The sequence below is a fragment of the Fundulus heteroclitus genome, chromosome 3 (genome assembly GCF_011125445.2).
Source record: "Fundulus heteroclitus isolate FHET01 chromosome 3, MU-UCD_Fhet_4.1, whole genome shotgun sequence".
Taxonomy (NCBI): domain Eukaryota; kingdom Metazoa; phylum Chordata; class Actinopteri; order Cyprinodontiformes; family Fundulidae; genus Fundulus; species Fundulus heteroclitus.
Genome location: NC_046363.1, coordinates 32,580,574 through 32,601,077, shown reverse-complemented (window position 1 = coordinate 32,601,077; position 20,504 = coordinate 32,580,574). Strand labels below are relative to the sequence as shown.

The 20,504-nt window shown below is 39.8% G+C and overlaps 1 protein-coding gene across 2 annotated transcripts in view; it reads left to right on the top strand.

The window, feature by feature from the left end:
• The window catches only part of LOC105934862 (protein argonaute-3), a 47,302-nt gene extending 43,285 nt beyond the window's left edge, over positions 1-4,017 (top strand). For both annotated transcript variants that reach the window (XM_036135244.1, XM_036135243.1), the window contains exons 17-19: positions 138-239; positions 1,298-1,497; positions 1,696-4,017. In XM_036135244.1, the coding sequence (XP_035991137.1) occupies positions 138-239; positions 1,298-1,497; positions 1,696-1,804 (411 nt within the window). In that variant the 3' untranslated portion in view covers positions 1,805-4,017. The remainder of the gene's footprint in view (positions 1-137; positions 240-1,297; positions 1,498-1,695) is intronic.
• Positions 4,018-20,504: the final 16,487 nt, after the last annotated feature.

Here is a 20,504-nt window from a genome sequence, read left to right as displayed (position 1 = left end):
CCGTGAACTGTTTTTAACTTTTTCCATTTGTGATACATCAGTACACAGAGTGCCTTTTTATATTCTGTTGTTTTTTTTGTTTCTATTACTGAAAGAAGCCCTAATAAGGACTAACTGAGAATAACTTGCTTCGCTAGGTTGGACGCAGTGGAAACATTCCCGCTGGTACCACGGTGGATACCGACATCACGCATCCCTACGAGTTTGATTTTTACCTCTGCAGTCACGCTGGAATCCAGGTTGGTGCGCTCGGCCATTTTATTTAATTTTTTAGCATCCCTCTTGCTGACCTGTGTCTTTGCAGAGCTTTCACATATATTCTGAGTAAGTTCAGGTCGTTGTCTTTCATAAAACTTGTGTCCAAATGTCGCCGCGTGAGCATTTTCAGCAGTCTGAGAGGTTTGATATTGCTCTTGATAAAATTGCTTAATTATCCTGTTCTGGACAACTCCTCTAAGCAACTGATTTGAAAAGCTTGGAGCTTCATTTCTGGCTTAAATCTATATATAGTTTCATTAAAAAGTCACAATATTTAGCTCTTATCAATTAGATTTTAATACTTATTTTAATAATATATTTTAATGATTAAATATATTTTTATACAATTTAATTAATACATTTTGATAATTTTAATAATATTACTTATTTTAATCTACTTATTTAAATAAGTAGATTTTAATACTTATTTAACATTGTGACTTTCTCCTGCATTGTTTACATTTCAATTGTTTTACTTTTAAATCAGTGCTGCACCTTATACTGTATTTTAAATCTATGGTAAATTACAAGCTGTATTCTTGCACAAATGCCTTTGCACAATCAATTCTGCACATACAAATGGTTTTTAATAATACTCACCTGTACACTGTGACTTCTCCTGCATTGTCTACTGTTCACTTTTAAATCACTGCTGCACCTGATGCTGTAATTTAGATTTTTACTGCAATTTTACAAGCTGTATGCAACAAAATTTCGTTCTGTACGCACTCTGTGCATACAAAATGACAAATAAAGTTGTCTAAGTCTTTAAAAATCGGAACAAATGCTTTGCCTTCTGCAGAGGTGCACAATGCAGATTTCTGTCTTTCAGTCTAAAATGCATCCTTAAGCGATGTCTTTATCTAATTAGCATGTTTTTAACCAACAAAATGACCAGAAAGCTTTTCCATTTCTTTTCTTTTTTTAATTTGTATTTTATTTGTATTTTGGTGATGTCCATCGAGGCTGATTGCTGGCAGCCGGTTTAAAAGCCAGTCATTTTTACAGCTCCACCGTTAAATTGTCCCCCCCCCCTCAGGGCACCAGCCGGCCCTCCCACTACCATGTGCTGTGGGATGACAATTGTTTCACTGCTGACGAGTTCCAGCTGCTCACCTACCAGTTGTGCCACACCTACGTGCGCTGTACCCGGTCAGTCTCCATCCCCGCGCCCGCCTACTACGCCCACCTGGTGGCCTTCCGCGCCCGCTACCACTTGGTGGACAAAGAGCATGACAGGTGAGGAGGATTTCAGTCGTTTATTTCTGATTATTTATGCAGTAAAGGTAATTAAAGCCCAAAATTCAACCCGCATTGAATGACGTGAAAGAAAAATATTCACATTTATTGAGGTGTACTTGTATTTCTGTTTTTTATGTGATTTGACTATAATGTAGCTGACGTAAAGTCAATGTTTTGCCGGCCTTCTCTCCGCAGTGCCGAGGGCAGCCACGTGTCGGGTCAGAGCAACGGCCGCGACCCCCAGGCGCTGGCCAAAGCTGTTCAGATTCACCACGACACCCTGAGGACCATGTACTTCGCCTGAGCAAAAACATCCCCCCCCCACCCCCCAAAACCATGATCACCTTTATCACACAGACACAAAAACAACCGCGCACGCCTGGCTCGCCAGTGGAGGAGTCCTCATAGGTGCATGCCCACCCTACACCCACATGCCGAGTCAATGCGGACCTGACACTGTGCAGAGGAGAGCAGGGAGGAGGAGGCAGGGGAGGAGGAGGCAGGGGAGGAGGAGGAGGAGGAGGAGGAGGAGGAGGCACCCCTACACTGGACTAAAGGATGCAAACGCTGCTTTAAAAGACAAACAAGACAGAAACTCAGCACTATTATGCAATATTAAACCAGCCAACTAGTTTATTCCCACCCTTTTCAGTGCCCCTCCTATCGTTTGTGACCTTGTGGGTGTTTTTTTTTTTTTTTTTTATTTTGTTTCTTTTTACTTTTCCCCTCCTTTGGCACAGACCTTCTTTACTGGTCTCCTCTTGCACCATTTCTAGTACCTCAAGTCAGTTTGAGCAGCAGCACTTTTACATTCTTTCAGTTTTACTGTAGTTTGTCGATACTCCCCCCGAGGTTTGGAGAGGCGTTTTTTTTTTTGGATTATTGGGAGTGTATTTCTACGGACCACGGGTCCCTCACATTGCCACTTTTCCTACTTTCACTTCTCCCTAGTGTTACTTTTATGAAGACAAATGTTTGTTTGAGCACACTGCCATCTGTTGGCGACGAGGTATAAGTGCCCTCTAAAAGTCACAATGAGAAGTTGTCTTGCAACGTTTTTGGATGATTTTTTTTTTGATTTATTGTAACGGTCAGTCGTCAGGTTTGAACCAGGGCAGTTTTTATTGGCTGTTTATTGGAAGAGAAACAAATGAATTGCAGCCATATATGGATTATCTTTAAGTATAACACTGTTTTTAATCCAGTCATTTCATCTGCATGATGCGGAAAACTCTTGTTTTGTCCTTTTTATTGTGTAAAGTTTTTTTTTTTTTTTTTGTACTCTTAGCAATCATGCATTCATTTTCCTCAGTGCTTTATCATGCATTTTCCTCCCTGTTCGAGATGGTGGATAATTTTGAGATTGTGACAATGGTTTCCTTTTAGTGCAATAATCAGTTGAATGAAGGGAAGAGGATTTTTAGGGGATTCGAATGACGTATTTGGACGAAAAGTTCCAAGGCACTCGTTTTATTGCCACTTTTGAGTTAAAGGAGCAGTGCGGTCGGGGCGAAAATGGTGCGTCTGCGGTTTCGATGATCGCGTTTCTACTTGAGCCGAGGGAGTTTATGCACCCCTTTACCTCGAGAGTACGGTGGTTGACTTTTTAAAACTCCCGATCGCGACTTTGTTTCAAAGCTCCCTTTTTAACAGGCGGCAGCGGGGCGGAGCATAAAGGCCATAAAGACGAAGTATTCAAGTGCCTGGCAGAACGGTTTAGTTGTCAGAAGCTGTAAGAATCTTATTTCAATCAGTTATAGCGATCATAATGCATATTCAAAAAGAAAAAAAAAAAGCGGAAACTTTCACCTGATGCCTGTTCTTATTCCCAAACAACCATCTGACTTTCTACACATCTCATTTAAATCAAGTATAGATCGAGATATTTATTCCTGTTTTTTTTGTGCCTGTATGGCCGTGGTAGCTGTTGGCTTTGCTTCAGAGCTATCTTTTTTTTTTTTTTTACTTAATACTCAAAAGACATGAATCCAGCTGCTACAGTGGGTTTTTTTTTTTGTTTTGTTTTTTTTAGAATAATGGACCGGATTTCTGGGCATGGGGTTAGACTTGTCGGTGAACAAAAAGCCTTTCAGGAAAACGTTTTGCTGCAGATGAATCCAGAAGACCTCAGCTGGCGTGTAATTCCTGCCCGTTTAACTGGCCCTGAACAGGAAGTGGCCTCAGAGCCAGAGCGGAGGAGTTATGTGGGTGACCAGCGTTTCGCCGACGAGGTACAGCTATTAGGTGACCGAAGACTTTTTCACGCATCGAATGTGCCTTATTGGTGCAAAGAACGTCTCTGTCGCAGACCGCATTCAAAGCCGGGGACCCCCCCCCCCCCTCAGTTTAAATCCTTCAGAGGTGAAACTCTGATTCCAGCCGTACGCCTCTGTGCTTTAAAGGCACAATTCCTCTGATGTGTTTAGCTACAGTACGGACCCCCACATTTCTCCTCCTCTGGTGAAGGCCTGAAGCTTGTTCAGGAAATGTTGTTTTTCTTTAAAAAAAAAAAAAAAAGAAATAAAAAAAAACAAGTTATCTGCACTAAAAGAAGCGTGTGTTTCTAAACCGAACACAGGCATGGTGCTACTCTAAGAGTTTGAATCTGAGCCTCTGTGCGTGAGACTCTAAATAAGCAGCTTAGGGTTTGAGACAAAAGAAAACCTCAGAACGGAAGGACAGGAAACGGTGCTTTTGATTATATGGTCGGTGCGAAGAGTAGATTAACAAACTATTTTGGGTTAGATTAGCATAGATTATTTGTTTTTTAGTTTCTTTAAGAGGGGTGGGGGTAAAAACGTGAACGGTACAACGGCAGACTTTCCTTCTGAGCAGCGAGGTATAATGTAGGATCCTGCCTCCACTGTGGCAGCCATTTTTTTTTTTTTTTTGGGGGGGGGGGGGTGTTTGAGCCTTTATTATTTCACTAGTACCTTTTTTTTTTTAAAAAAAGAAGAAAAAAAAAGCCTAGATTATGAAATATATTTGTACATTTTAAGTTATGTAATGCACACCACTTATTTTTGCTAACAGAAAAGATGTAGTCTAATTATTATTATTAATCTTAGTAATTAATGTATCATGAGTAAAAGGTTGAAAAGCTGTAACCAAGCTTGATTATTTGCAGCTGACTGTTGACTCGTTGCTGTGTCGGTGTTTGATAGACGTTTCGTACGTGTATGAACAGTGGGCTTGTTGGACCTAGTGACGTGTTTGGACTGTTATCGGTGGGGATGTGGACTTCAGCCGCCCGCTTTCTTTGATGTTTGGATTTAAAAAAGCAAGAAAAGAAAAAATAGAAAAGAAGAAAAAAGCTTGCAAGATGCTTAATGCTTCTCCTAATTTTTGTTCTCACAGCTGGAAGCTTAATTGAGGTGATGTTGGCATGCTCTGAACACCGTCGTCTCGGTAGTTGGTGTTTTGCTCTTGACGTGTGTGAATGTGGCGCGAGCGAAATGGGAAAGCTGTTTTTTTTTTGAAGGTTTTTTTTTTTTTCAAATCCTTGTGATCAAAGAGTAACTTGACGATTTGGGTGGTAGTTCTCGGTTCCTTTGAGCTAAATCCTGGAGGGATTTGCGTCGCGTCGCAGCCCCTGCTCCACAAACCGGTGTCGAGCCCTTTACGTGAGCGCACACATCCAGAGCGCCGGCCTCCTGGTGAATCATTGTGACAAAGCCTGTAATTTCATTTAAACACCTAAAAAAAAGAAAAAAAGGTTCTCCCCCTGTGCCGGGGGACTACATTCATGGCATGTGAACGGATGAAACCGAAGGACAATTTAGTGGGCTTTCAGAAGGTATCCAATGAGTGTGTTTTTGGAAGTGTTTTTTTTTTTTTTTTTAAATAATCAGAGATGGTTTTACGCGGCAGGTTTATGTTGGAGGTTTTAACAAATGGACACGGCAGAAGGAGGGTTGTCTGAAAAGGACGTTGAGGCCAGTTGAACACATGTTTACACAGCGGATGTGTTTGTCTGTCTTACATTTTTAATGCCATCAGCTGCTGGTTGCAAGTATTAGCTAGTTAAAAAAACATAAACAGGAACACTTCAGGTTTGCAGAAGTAAATACTCAATTGGATTTTTTATTTTTTAAGAAGTTGACTTTTCATTTTTAAAATGTGATTTGATAGTGCGCAGATTAAAGAGTAGACATTAAATGATCATGGATCTCTACCTTTTTTGCTGTTGTAGAAGAAGCTACATTCAACCTTTCTTTCTTTCTTAAAGTCATGGATAAATCTCTGTTTTTGGTTGCTCCGCTTGTTTCTGGAAGGTAGCAAAGGAGTGAGAAGTCCACTGAAAGTGCCTTTCCTCTCGATGGTGCTGTTATGTGTAAAACGTAAAACTAAACTAAAACCTCCTCAGCCGTGGCCACTTTAACGCAGTCCAAACAAGCATTGGTTGTCTGGAGACGGTGCGTCCGTGCAGAGTTAGGAGAATAAAATGCCAAGTAGATTTTTGTGGTGGAGCGCAGGCCTCTGTGACCGCTGGGTCAAAGGGACGTGCTTCTGGGTTCGGTTTGCCTGATCCAGCATGGGTGGAGGCCTGGATCGTTTTTTTTTTTTTATGCTTTGACGGCACGATGGCGTCTGATCCCGAGCGGTGAACGTAGCAACAGCACTTTAGAGACTGCCACTCTCCCTCAGAAATATGGCCAAGAGGTTTTAGTCCCCGTTCCTCCAGTTCTCCTTCCGGGCTACTAAAAGCGAGGAGAAGATCCAAACGGTGCGGCCGGGTTATTGAGAGAGCGCCTCTGGGCTTCTGTTTGGCTCGGTTGAGTCCGTCTGTCAGCGGCCACGGCTACGCGGGGCGTCGAACCGTCGTTTTGTCGGGCGTGACATGTTGGAGCAAAGGTTTTTGTACTAATTTTTGCACTGACAAATAACATCTCAAAGGGCCTCTCGCCGACTGGGAGAGGGAGAGAAAAAAAAAAGCAACACGAATAAGACCTGAATGTGCTTGAAGAAGCGGGAAAAATAGTCAAGTGTCCTTTTTAACGAACAGTGTATATGGAGTAAAATGGCAGGTTGAGTGTCAGTATTGAGATTTTACACTTGATGCCTAGCAGCAGCAGCAGCCCGTGGCGATTCTTCATCAACCCTGCCTGCGTGTCTCGTCTCTGATGGAGGGGACAGCCGTGCCCCCGGCCCTCTCCGCGTCTGAAGCCGCCGCCGCGTCGTTCTGAGAACTGAGGACCGTCTCTGTAGTTCGTTTCTGGGGACGGGGGGGTGGGTTCAAATCTTTCTATTACAAGAAATCTCAAAAACACTGCACCTCATTTACCTTGGTATGCTGCATATGTTATACTACGTGAAAGAAAACTGCAAATGGCTTTTATTACGACATATAATGCTTGAGTAATGCCTGATTGCGATTATTCTTATACGGTAACTAATTTTAGAGTCAGAATAGCTATAACTGTAAAAAAAAAAGAAAAAGAAAAGAGTAACAAGATATTCAGTTTTGTCTTAACACTTATCTGATTTTAAAAGATTGTTCTTGAGCCGACTTTTGTTGTTCTATTTAAATGTGTTCTTTCTATATATATATATATATATATATACATATATGAAATATATATGCGGGATATTTTATGGTATATTTATTGAGGGCGCGTTGAAGCGGCTGGAGTCTCCGCATCGTTTTTTCTGCAGTGTGGTGGGGGGGCGGAGCTAAGAGGAAAATGCCCTTTTTTTTCTTTAAGCCCCTCCCTCTAAATGTTGATGCCTTATTCTCTTAGACAAGCAAGCACAACAGTATGTCAGGGGGTTTGAGGTTGAGGAAAGATTTGCCTTGTTACAACCGCGCATCGGGCTCGCTCCTTTTCTGGTTTTTCCCCCAGCCTCCGCTACGACTTAGTTTTTTTTTTTTTTTTTTTTAACCACCTGAGATGGCGATTCCCCTCCCCCACACGTAGCTGATTTCTGACGAAGGGAACCATTTCTGAACCACACTGACCAGAGTGTCAAAAAGCTGACTTTTTTTTTTTTTTTCTTTTTTTTTTGTGTTTCATCCCAAGCTGCTAATTGGTACGTTAGCCAGTACGGGACAAGTCGGGGGAAATATCTGAAAGGCAAATTCTTGGAGTTTTTTTTTTTTTTTTTTTTTTTTTTTTTTCTTCTTCTTCCAAGTAGGCTTAGCTTCTTTCCTCCTAAAACGGTCTCATTTCCGGTGCCAGGACGTTTTGCAGCTGGAACAGGTCTCATTCCACAGCAGTAGACATGCCTCAGCCTTAAACAGAGTTATCAGAAATCTGCAAAGCCTTTCCCCCGGCAGCCTATCGAGTAAACTAGCCTGCGTACTTGATCTGTCCTGACGTCCGGACCGGCGTCCTCGTCTCCGCTCACTTCACGCAGAAATCTCTAACATGTCGTTTTTTCTTTTTTTTTTTTTTTTTTTAGTGCGCCGAAGTGTACGCTTTTTAAATCTTGCTAATGTCTGAACAGAAGCCTAGTCTGGGTCAAATGGCATTTGGAAATCCTTCTCAGCAGCGTTCTCTGCTTCAGGACAATAATAATTTAATTTAATACACATTCTGATTGTTCTTGTCCCACTATTGTCTCATCACTAATGGCAAACCCAAAGAACAGCTTTTTCAGATACAGTTTGACCTTGGCCTTATAAGAACCACCCGGTTCGCCCAGCCTACTGGATCACAGACAACTGTGCCTGGACTATAAACCAAGGATTAATTGTGTTGAGATGAGCTACTTTATTTCCCCTTTTTTATTTAATTTGTTGTCCCTGAGCCCAAAGGAGGATCAGAGACATGGACCTTTCCAAGTTTCGTCAAACATGTTCCAAAGCAAATAGGCCCTTTTTCTCCTTTTTAAACCAAATGAATTTTGGTCTAATAAATGTTTACTAGAGTGTTTACTCCCTCAGCCCCACGTTTCACCGATGGTTTTTCTTTCTCGTTTTTTGCATTTTGCATTCCAGCAGATTTTCGAACCAAATATTGCAAATGAGATTAGGCTCCCGATGCCGTTTTAGCTTGTACACACTTAATGGTTTGATGAGAGACGAATGAGTAACAGTGGCCAAGGGTTGAAAAACACTTTGTGTACTCTTGATTGCTTGAATATATTTTTTATTTTTGTCTTCATTGTAGCAAACTAAAGATCCTGGGCTCTGATACTTCTGAGTGAGGCACCAGCAAACATGTCAGAAAAATAAAAGCCGATCCCTGTCTCAGTATTTTTTGCAAAGGCTCTGTTGTACCAACAGCTCTATTCCTTTGAGTTTTAAATGTCTTTTCTTTTGTAACCCTCATATAGTTTGTTGGCCTTTTTAGTGTTGCTTTGCTTCAGTTTGAAGTGTATCTTTGACTAATACTTGCAATAAAATGCTTTGCTTTACTTTAATTGCCTTTGTGACATGTTTGTTTTACACCTATTGTATCGTTTGGGAATGAAAGTACTAATTAATGTCACCAAATATCTTGAAATGGTAATTTATGACACTGTATTAGTGACTTAAGTTGAAGAAGCAAAGATGCTTCAAAAATCACCAAATCAAATAAATGTATAGGATGTATGCAACATGGATAGAGGATGACCCGGGTTTATACTCCTATGAATTACACGACCTGAAGAGGAAAGCTTAATTATGGTGCAGACTTTGCATGAACGTTTATCACAAGAGCAGAAATATAACGTCTGGTCTATTTGGCCAAAAAGTCTTAAACGTTTCCCTGTGGGATCTTTTTAGTTTTGTCACTTGTTGAATAAAGCCCTTTTATTTTCATCCACCCCCACACATAAACCCTCCCTGCAAGAACTTTTATTTATTTTTCAATCAAGCTCAATCAATTTTCCCAGAAATCTGATACCAAGCTAGAATCGGTATTAAACTATAAAATGCCGTGTTAACGAATGCAATCGGTCACAGATTTATAGTCACATTGAAACTCTGCATGAGGTTTAATTTGTTTTGGTCCGACAGTTAAAATCAAATTAGTTTTTGCTCTGATAACGAGATACCAATTTGCGAGAATTATTATTTTTTTAACATATTTCATTTATGACTAACAAGTGCAGATGTTTTAGAGCATAATTTTACATATTTCATTTATCAGTGAACTCTTGAGTTAGTTTTTTTTTTTTTTTTACCTGTTCTAAGTTTGACTCACATTGAAATAATTTTGAATCCATGTGCAAAAATCTCCCGCTGAAGTTTACAATCATGGTGGATCACGTTTGTCTGCTCTTGTCTTGAACACTGTGGTTTTCAAATATACAAACATGTTCTAGTTTTGGGCTGATAAATGTAAACGCAGCTATTAAAAAACAGAAAATCCAGGTGGTCAAGAATATTTGTACCTTTTTTATGCTAACTTTTTACTTTTTTTTTTTAAACTTAACGCTTTACTTTGCCATCACAGTGTTTTCCTATGTATACTCTTTAGTTTTAAAGATTTAAATCAGATGGGAATTTTCAGAACAGCTAGAATTAACAAAAAACATCATATCTCACTGAAACACACCATCTACTAAATCCCTTTTATCTACATTGTTTTTTTTTCAGGTTTTAAAACCTCTTGTTGACTCTACTGATTCAAAACACACTAAAGCTGACAGTATTCTTCAGGAAAACTAAAGACTAAAGAGCCTTTTTGATCTCCTCGGATCTACATTACTGTAATGGAGTTGAAAGCGGTTCTGATTATGGACAGAAAAATAATTTTTATCTGCTTCCAATTATTGTTTTACTTCACAACTCGCTACTATGAACATATTTGTTTAATGTAATTTTTTGTTTAATGTAATTTTTGCCACAGGAGCTCATGTTCACTGATCAGCACGCGTTAACAATACCCTTAGTTACCATGCTGATCCACTTCCACACTGCAATATTTAATGGTGACTGTCAGGGAGAATATGAAAAGAAGCTAGAATAAGTAGGAATCCTGCTCACGTTCACCTTAGTTAAACCCTCAGTGCAGCTGCAGGGGGTTTCACTTTTTCCCCTCTGATTGGAGTGCACCCATGCATAAAAACTAGCATTGATCCACATCCTTCTTTCTCCTGACGCTGATTATGTTGCACTTGTCAGCACATGAGTTTAGATCACACGTAATTTTCCATATGGCAAACCTGAGCACAGACTATTAACCAGTCAAACTAGCTGGAAACATATGTGCTGATTTAAAAAAAATCCCATTTATGTTTAGAAGCGTATTTTCGAGAGTTGCAGTTCGTTTGGCCGCAAAAAGATCATAAAAGATGGAAAGACGAATTGCTTCATTGCCCCACTATGGGGGAAATTTGGGAGTGACAGCGGCAAAGACGCAGAGTTACAGTTTGTAGTAGTGGAAAAACAAGCTAATCTAAAGTTAGTTCTAAAGCAGCAGAGGATGCGCTTTATCAGAAATGCCAAAATTAAAAGTAACAAACACCAGAGTAAATATTGCAATAAATATTACTGATAATATGGCATACTCTGGTAAAAAAGATGAAATATTCAAGTTAACTTCGGAAAAACAGTGGAGGAAAAAAACGGCACCAACTTATTTTCAGAACGATATGAAATATATACTCAATATGAATATTACGTGAGATCAATTACAGACTGAATGAGCAGTACTGTCTAAACTTTAAAAAAGTACTACTCAGACTCTAAACCCGCTTAACGGCACATCACAGGCAACACAGGTTTATTTAATCCCAACCCTGAGTGATCTGGAGGGTTGATACTCAACAAGTCTGTGAGTATGTCTGTATTTATGTGCTAAGCCATTTAGTGATTTATTTACTAACATATGCAATTTAAAGTCTATTCTCTTTGCTACTGGGAGCCAGTGGAAGGACTTTAGAATTGGGGTGACGTGCCCTACTTTCTTGTTTTTTATGATCTGAGCTAGAGGGAACATGTAGATATTGAATAGGAAGAGACCCAGGATGGACCCTTGGGGAACCCCACATGTGTTTTTTGTCATCTCTGATGTAAAGTTACCTATTAACTCAAAATAAATTCCCTGTCCTGTAAATAGGATTTAAACCAGTCCAGTACCAGAATGGCCGACCCAGTTTTCCAGGCGATCTAACAGTATTAAATGAACTCTGTGGAATTGGCTCAGACCCACCTTTTGAATTGCATCCATGAGAGCAGTTTAATTTGAAAACCCAATACTTATATAATTGCAGGCTTTTTAAAAATATACCCATATACCTGATTTTTATTGTATCATGAATGGATGAATCATTTTCACCATCTTGCTTTCTAAAAAGCCTTTTTTTTAAAAAGGCATTTCTGCTCCACAGCGTGCATGCTTTAATATGCACACATGTAATTGTTAAAAATGAGAATAAATAATTGCTCATCATTTCTCTGACATGTACAATAGTTTTCACATCATCAGCAGTTCTCACAGCATGTCGTCTAGCATACTACGAGTGTAGATACGTGCCTACGAGAGCCACGGACTGGGGTGTCCAGCTTCTGTCCTCTGGAGCTCCCATCCTGCAGCTTTTAGATGCATTCCTTTTCCAACACATCTGAATCAAATGAATGGTTCATTACCAGATCTCTGCAGAGCTGAATAGCATACTGATAAGGAAATTCAGGCCTGACCTTGGAGTTGCCATAGGGCTGCACATTTCCACAGTCAGTTCATCACTGATGCATCTAAAACTTTGGTGTGGAAAAGGGAATATGTCACTTTTTTGTGGATCCTTTTTACTTGAAGGTCCCAGGCCTTCTTGAATAATGTTCTTTGGACAGGTGGGTTTAAATTTAAATTTGACACCAGAATGTCAAGAATCACGATTCCTTGTCATTATAAAACCAAGAATACCGGCTTAGAGGGCATACATAATATACAGACAAAATAAAACACTTATAGAAAATACAAAACACCCCAAACATAATTATACGATTTGTTTAGCAATGCAGCATCCCACTGAAAGTGCTTCATACCAACAGTTAAACAGAACTGGGAGTTTCGTGGTTTGGGGATGTTCGCTGCAGTAGACATTTGATCACCTCAACATCATAGAAAACACCATGAATTTTACCACATATTCAATTCAATTAAATTCAAGTCAAATATATTTATATTGCGTCAACTCAAAACAGAGGTTCAATCAAATCATCCAAACAGATTGGTTAAAAAGTTTCCTATCTAAGGAATCTCAGCAGTTTGCATCAGGTGTTAAAAAGCAGCATTCACTCCTCCTGAAAGAGCGTAGAGCCACAGGGAGAGTCGTCTGCATTGTTCATGGCGTTGCAGCAATCCCTCATACTGAGCATGCATGAAGTGACAGTGGAAAGGAAAACCTCCAGCAGAACTAGGCTCACTGTGAACGGTCATCTGCCTCGACCGACTGGGGGTTAGAGAAGACAGAGCAGAGACACTAAAAGCACAGAAGCAAAAATATCAGAAGTAGCCTGAAAAATCCACATTTTTAGCCCATAAATACATTATCTTATGTACTTGGATTCACTAGGAGGGCAGAAAATCTACATTTAGTCTCACCAGGTGCTGCAAAAATATCTTAATATTCTGTTTTGGTCATGTTTTTCAAGTGGTTCAGTTTTCTCTATTCTGTTATGTTTTTTGAACAGTAACGTCACAGTATTTGCTGTAGAGCTGCTAAACAAGGTCATGGACTTCCAAGTTTGCAAATCCTCCATTTTCATATTTTTCTAAGCAATTTTATAGTTCAAGCTCAAGGACACTGAAGGTACAGGTGGGTAAGTGAAAATTTTCAATTGTTGGGTGTATTAATCTGCACAATTCGTCCCCCAGCACACCACAAAAATGGCCGAACGGGGCGGAGAGGAACTCTCTGTGACCTGGAGGGGTACCGGGGTGTGAAGTGCCTCAGTTGCGTTTAAACAGACCGCACCAAAAGGAGATTTTTTTCAGACGCACCTCAGAACAGGGGCAAAAGAAGAGCTGTGGGGCAACAATGCCGAGAAATTCAGACCAAAACTTTAGACAAATCACTGATTTAAACTTGAAACAGGCTGAGGTGTAAGGGTCGCTCCTGAAGACCTTCTTTGACTCTCTGGTGGCATCTGTCATCTTCTATGGTGTGGTCCGTTGGAGGAGCCGCTCATGCGTAGCTGAGAGGAAGTGGCTGGATAAACCTGGATAAACTAATTAGGAGGACCAGCTCTGTCCTGGGATGTCCCCTGGACCCAGTGCAGGTGGTGGCAGACAAAAGGACTGTAAGAAAAAATCCCAGCATTGATGGACATGGACAGTGTCTCCTACTCCACGCATGGAGCTGTTGCAGAGCTAGAGAGCTCCTTCAGTGTCAGACTGCTGCATCCCAGATGCTCTGAGGAGCGCTTCTGCAGGTCGTTCCTCCCAGCTGCTGTTAGACTTTATGCGTTTATCTTTGTTCGCATTGATTACTGCAAATGTGTCTTTACAGGTCTACCGAAAAAAAAAAAATTCAATCAGACAGCTGCAGCTAATCCAGAACGTTGCTGCCTGCGTCCTCACTAAGACTAAGAAAGTAGAGCACATCGCCCCAGTTCTAAAGTCCTTACACTGGCTCCCTGTAGCTCAGAGAATAGACTTTAAAATACTTTTGGTAGTTTACAAATCACTAAACGGCTTAGCACCAAAATACATTAAAGACCTGTTGTTGCTGTATCAACCCTCCAGACCACTCAGATCTTCTGGTTCTGGTCTACTCTGCATACCCAGAACCAAACATGGAGAAGCGGCATTTAGTTCCTATGCTCCACAAATCTGGAACAAACTTCCAGAAAACTGCTAATCAGCCGAAACAGTGAGTTCCTTTAAATCAGGGGTCACCGACCTTTTTGAAACTGAGAGCTAGTACTGACCTTTGAACTAGAACAGTCAGAGCTCATCTTAACTTTATGTAAAATAAACACATTTTTATGCTTTTTTTTTTTTTTTAGATATTGTAATCTTTCAATCTATATTTAAACGCAAGTGAGATTACAAAGGAAGAGCAACAGAATAAAATATCATTTAAGATGGTTGTGCTATTTTTAGAACAGGCTCCAGGGCGCCACATGCGGTCCTCGGGGGGGCTACCTGGTGCCAATGGGCAGCGTGTTGTTTCTTTAAATCCAGACTGAAAACTCACCTGTTTAGAGTTGCTTTCGGCCCATAATAACAGGAACACCGACCAACATATTTGTTATGTAGTGATGTTTTCACCTGATACAATTTAACGTTTGTTACTGGTCTCACAACCAGTGACTGTTTCGATGTGTTTGATGTTTTGATGTTTTCATGATGTGAAGCACTTTGAACCGCCTTGCTGCTGAAATGTGCTATACAAATAAACTTGACTTTATAATCTCTGCTGCTCACACCAAACTCAATAACCGTTTACAAACACACTATGGGTTGCATGGCTTCTGATCTGACCATGAATCGTTTACAGTCTCTCAGATGCTAAGGTACACTAGCACACACCTTAGCTACTTTGAAACGCTGCTGTACTACCATACATATTGTTCTGTAAATAGAACCAGCCACTGTTCTTCCACTGCTAACTTGAATCTTTAATCTTTTTTTTTTTTTACCTGAGTATGCCATATTAGCAATAATTAAACATTATTTACTCTGGTATTTAGTTTTACTTTAATTTTGCTAATAAAGCCCATCCTGCTGCTGTAGAACTAACTCCATATTAGCTTGTTGTTTTCGTTACCATAAACTGTGTGTAACTCTGTGTCTTTGCCACTGTCACGCACAAATTTCCCCATTGTGGGACAATAAAGGAATTTCTTGTCTTGTCTTAAAAGACATTAAAAAAAGGTGATGTGTCCCCTTTAAAGCTGAAGGAGAATTGGACCCTGAAACATGACACTGACTTAACAGTGAATCCACCAGTGACTCGCTGACAAATAAGAAATGGATAGTTCAGGTTAGTGCAGGCTTCGATGAAGGTGAGGTAAATAGAAACTACCTGTACATGCAACAGTCTCACCCAAACATCCTACAGCTGTAACGCTGGGGCCTTAAACCGATGTCAGAGAGTGTTAGATGGCTACAAAGAAGCGCCTCACTGAAGTTATTTCAAGGGACAATAGCCAGTAGGAGGCAAGTTATCCCTATTTATTTTATATGTAAGTGTTTTATTTCCCTGTTGTATAACACGCAGAACAGGGAGCTAATAATTTATTTCCTTTTCCCTTATGGATCAGTATTGTGTTTCTCATTAGTTCATCTGAAACTAAATGAAACCGTTTCCCCACATTTTTAGAGAACAGAAATCCAAGAAATCTGGGGACCCGTTAAGCTTCCAGCAGCATAATGAGAGAACAATAAGCAACAGCAAGAGAGCAGCGCCGAGCTTCAGCGTCATTAAAAATGTGGCAAAGTAGCTTTTCTAATACCAGATGCTCCGCAGGGTGGGACTGCACCATGATAATGTTCTCATCCTGGCTGTCAGTCCCTGCATGCCAAGAAGTTACATCCATTTGACAAAATGATGGTGTCTATTTCTGCGCTTTGTTTAAATGAGGGAGGAATGCGGCTAAGGCAAATAAATTCCTCACTGTAAGCCTAACCACACTTGTCAAAGCTTCTCCCTGCCTGAAAATAATAGGATGTCACAGTGATACAGCTTCATCAGCAGAAAAAAAAAAAACAAAACAAAAAAAGAGATGATAAACTACTCTGTAAGTTTGTTGGTTTAATGATTCCTTATTTTGCAGGATGACTCTCAGATGAGTGATACGCTCCTGTCCAACCATGTAGCAACCAGACATGGATCTTCTTATCAGTAAAACACACTAGAAATGACTCAAATTTGCAGATTTCAGTGTATTATTGTCCAAAAAGGCTGCATTTTTCACATTGACTATTCGCAAACAGCAGATGATTCTAGCATGAATGGTGCCTTCGTCTAGTCAGTCATTTTGCTTTGAAATAAAAAAAACCAAAAAAACAGCCTATTACAATGTAACTTATAACTACTAATGAAAAGTGTGCCCTGTCTTTTGAAGAAATAGCCTGTCTGATCTAAATAATGTTTTTTTTTTGTTTTTTTTTTTACATTTAAATCTAAGGTAGTCCCAATGGAAATAAAAACCTTTAAAGGCATTTTTTTATCAAATCATTTTGAGAACTTTCGAACTTCAAGCTTCCAAAAATCCTCTTCAGAGTAGAGTCAGTCTGTTGGAGGAGGGCCTGTTGCTCTAGTTTGCTCCTTAATGTTGTATTTTTCCTATTATTAAGTATGAACTGATTCAGTGTCATGGCTATTCAATAAATCTGTAGTGTACAATCTGTTAGTCCAGGCTGGGCTAAATCAATGGTTTTCAAAGTGTGATAAAAGTGGTATTTAAGATGCCTTTAGTAATAGTCAAAAGGAGTTCTGATGTCTGTTATTTAATTACAAAATAATAATAATACTAATGTAGAGCTAATAGCATGCAAGGATAATACATGTTAAAGGAAAAAGTTTTATTCTTTATCAGATATTTCTCAAATGAGAAGTAGATTGGAGAACGTTTGGAGAACCTCCAGAAGAACCTGACGTAGATGTCAGTGAACCAAATTCAACTCCTGGTGGCGGCTTGTGCCAGAAACCCAAACATGGATCTGCTCTGAGAATCACACCAAACCCAATTCACCCTCTTCCAGTCAAATTTGCAAAATGAAATGCTCTGAAATAAGGCAAAAATAATATCAGCAATCCATCATATTAGGCATAACATTATGACCACTATTACAATCACCTTTTCATCATTGCACCTGTTAGGGAGTGGGATATATAAGACAGGAGGTGAACATTGTGATCTCAAATGTTAATGTCCTAGGTCCAGGAAAAAAGGGTCAAGTGCTGATTTACATATGTTTGTCTACAAAATGTTTTCTGGTAACTTTTCTATGTTGTATTTTGAAAATGTTAACTATTGTGCAATCAAACCACATCATTTTCCCCCAACCATGCATTGCCAGTGGATAACACCGCATCCAAATCCATACCAAGCAAGTATAAGTCATAAATCACTGTTGCTTCAAACATATCTGTATGACGATATAAAAGAAACTGATTTACTTACATAGCTAGCATGTCTTGTAAAAAGTTTGAGAACCACGTCCACCTTCACCCAATTTCAACCCTGCAGTTCCTTCTCTCACCAGCAGAGGGCGCGGTTCACCAACCAAGAAGCTCGATCAGCTGGAGCCAGGATGGAGAGCTGAGATGTTTATGTACCTCATGTGAACTAATGCACACCAGCAGCTTGCTACCTGCAACTAAAGAAACACTCCTATTGAGGGTTAAACTGAAGTGTTAGGTTTAATTGTCATAGGTAGGCCTGATGCTTTAAATACGCAGCCTGAAGGATTCCTTTGACTTCTGACCGCTTTCATAGCTTCTGTCTGGACGGAGGCTGAGTCCCCCTGCTGCACACCTCCTGTCCTCTGTCCTGTAAGATGACAAATCGTCTTCTTGCAGAGGTAATTATCAGATGTCAGGCTGCAGTAGAAAATCTTCCAGCTGCACAAGCAGTACTCGGGTACAACTTGGAACCTGCTGTCTGCCAGAAACATTGATTTCATGTTGCTTAAACAATTTTGGTACGTTAGAATGGCTTGGGATTCACAGCCTGTCTAATAAATATTCTGTATTTTAGAGATTTGTTGATAACGTAGTTTCGTTCTTCCCTTCCTCCTTAAAAAAATACAGGACATTTGGGGAAAATACATTTGCTGTCTCAGTAAACATCTGTAAATGTTTCAAGCCAACTCCAATCTTTACAAGTTCTGACCAGGAGCCCGATTTATTGGCTTTTATCAACAGCTCTTCATGCTTTCTATTGGCTGTCTTTCACTGACTTTTACCCATCTTATATCCATTCCTTGTGCTTAGACATCACTGCAAATTGTGCAGTGTTTGCTTAAAACATCATGTTAGATTTGGCACAAAAAGAAGTGTCAAATGTAAAAAATATATACATTATTAATGTAACTCTGAGTCGGAAAAGAAGCAATACAACTGGATGTAATTTATGTAAATGCGGCAGTAGACGTTGGATTTGTTTATCATCTCTCCGAGGGGGAGCATTGAAAGCAGGAACCGGGTGTGAAACAGAACCCTGCGGGACTCCACTGATAGGGACACTGATGTAAAAATATAAACAACTTTAAATAGCCACAGATCCCTACAACATCAGGCAACCTCGAGGTGGTCAACAGTGTTGAATGTGGAGGTAAGCTGAGTTCTCCACAGTCTGTGCTAATCAAAAGGTCACTATATACGGAGCACGTTCACTGAATACAGAATAAAAATAAATTACCCAGCAACTACCTTTCCCAGTTCCAACATTTCTCAGATAAATGGTTTTGGCTGTGATGGTTCTGAGCCGAGTGCCTCTATTATTGGTTCAATGACATCATGTTTAAAAGAGCTGGAAATAGAGCCAGTTAAAAGTGGCCGATTTAAAATATTAACAGTCTGAGGACCAGTGGGGGTCAAAGGCTTTTAGCAAGCTGGGTTCATTGTTTTAAATACACCATGAACCTCCTGGAAAGTGACTGCTGAAAAGGGAGCAGTAGAAACGAGAAGCAGATGAATGTTTGGATGATGCAGAGGACGGAGAAGAAGAATTTGACCTGATATTGTTGATTTGACTCAGAAGCTTGATCCTTCTGTAGACCGGCTGCTGAATACCAAGTTCTTAGACAATTTAAATGTTTAAATTAACCTTGTTTGCGCCTAAATTCTATTTTCTGAGTTATCTTTGTTATTTTTTGTGATTAAGCCAAACGGGTAAAGATTGGGAGTTTGTTCTAAGCTGCTAAGTGACAGAATGTCTAAAGCTATAATTTTTATTTACCCACTTTCTATGTAGTCTTTTATCTGTTGTAACAATACTGGTCTATCTCTTGAATTTGAATGTTTTTATGCCTGAAAGGCTCACAAGACAATTTCTAATTAAGTTGCTTTACAAACAAGAGAAATGTTTCGGATCAGGTGCTGGACTAGAAATGCGGGGGGGAAAGCATCCAAGGTGTGAAGCAAATCTCGGGAACATTCAGAAAACCTGAAGACATGTCACAAAAGACCACTTTAAAAAAAAAAAACAGAAAGATACTTTGAAGATCATTGGAGAATAAATGAAAAGAAATAACAGAAAATTCAAGAGTTAAGAATGAATTGTTTTCAACAAAATTGCCGGAGCCTTTTTTTGTCTGCAGATGTAACTGAATATTCTTTAAAATGTTCAATAAAATCAAGGCTCTCCGCTTCTTCCAACAAACATCTTCAAGCTCCATCCATGTCTGCGTTTGCTATTCTTTTAAATGTATATGCTGCCTTTCTTTTTTTTTTTTACATTAATTAGGGTGTCCTAATTAAATTTTATTATTGTTAATCGTTGACTTCCTGTTGCCCGTTAGCAACTCTTCAGAATAGGAAAAACATGAGAACATGGCTCCAAAGTGGCAAATTGAGTAAAAAGCTAATTGTGATTGTGTTGGTGAGCAGATATACACCCTCTGCTGAACACCTGGACACAAACGGCTTCCTGTAGCATTACCAGGCGCCTTCAAGGCAACACAGACTTGATGAGAGCATAAAAAGGTGGACAGGGTTAGACAAACGGTCTGAGACGGGTCATGGTAACTCTGCAAACGGTACGCATGAAGGTGTGGAGGACTAAACCAAGACTGGAAACAACTATTTGAGCTTCGCAGAGGAGCTGAGAAGTCAAACATCCTGCAGCTCGAGAGATATGTTATCCTCAGACTTTGCTAATCTTTCAGCGTTAATATTTACTGGGACGTTTGCGTGCCTACAGATTGCATGCAAACACGCACCCACAGGGCAAATATCTCTGACAGCTGCATCTCCAACTATTTTACTATGTATCTTTCAGATTTTATATTCTCTAATTCTCATATTTAATCGAAATCCTGAGGGTATTCAAATGAGTCAGACGTTATATCTTATGCACCAAAGAGGGACAAATATATTTTTTTAACCAGACGCAATGTATTACTAGGAGGTAAATTCAAGCTTTGGATTCCAATTAACCGTGCAGATATGACACC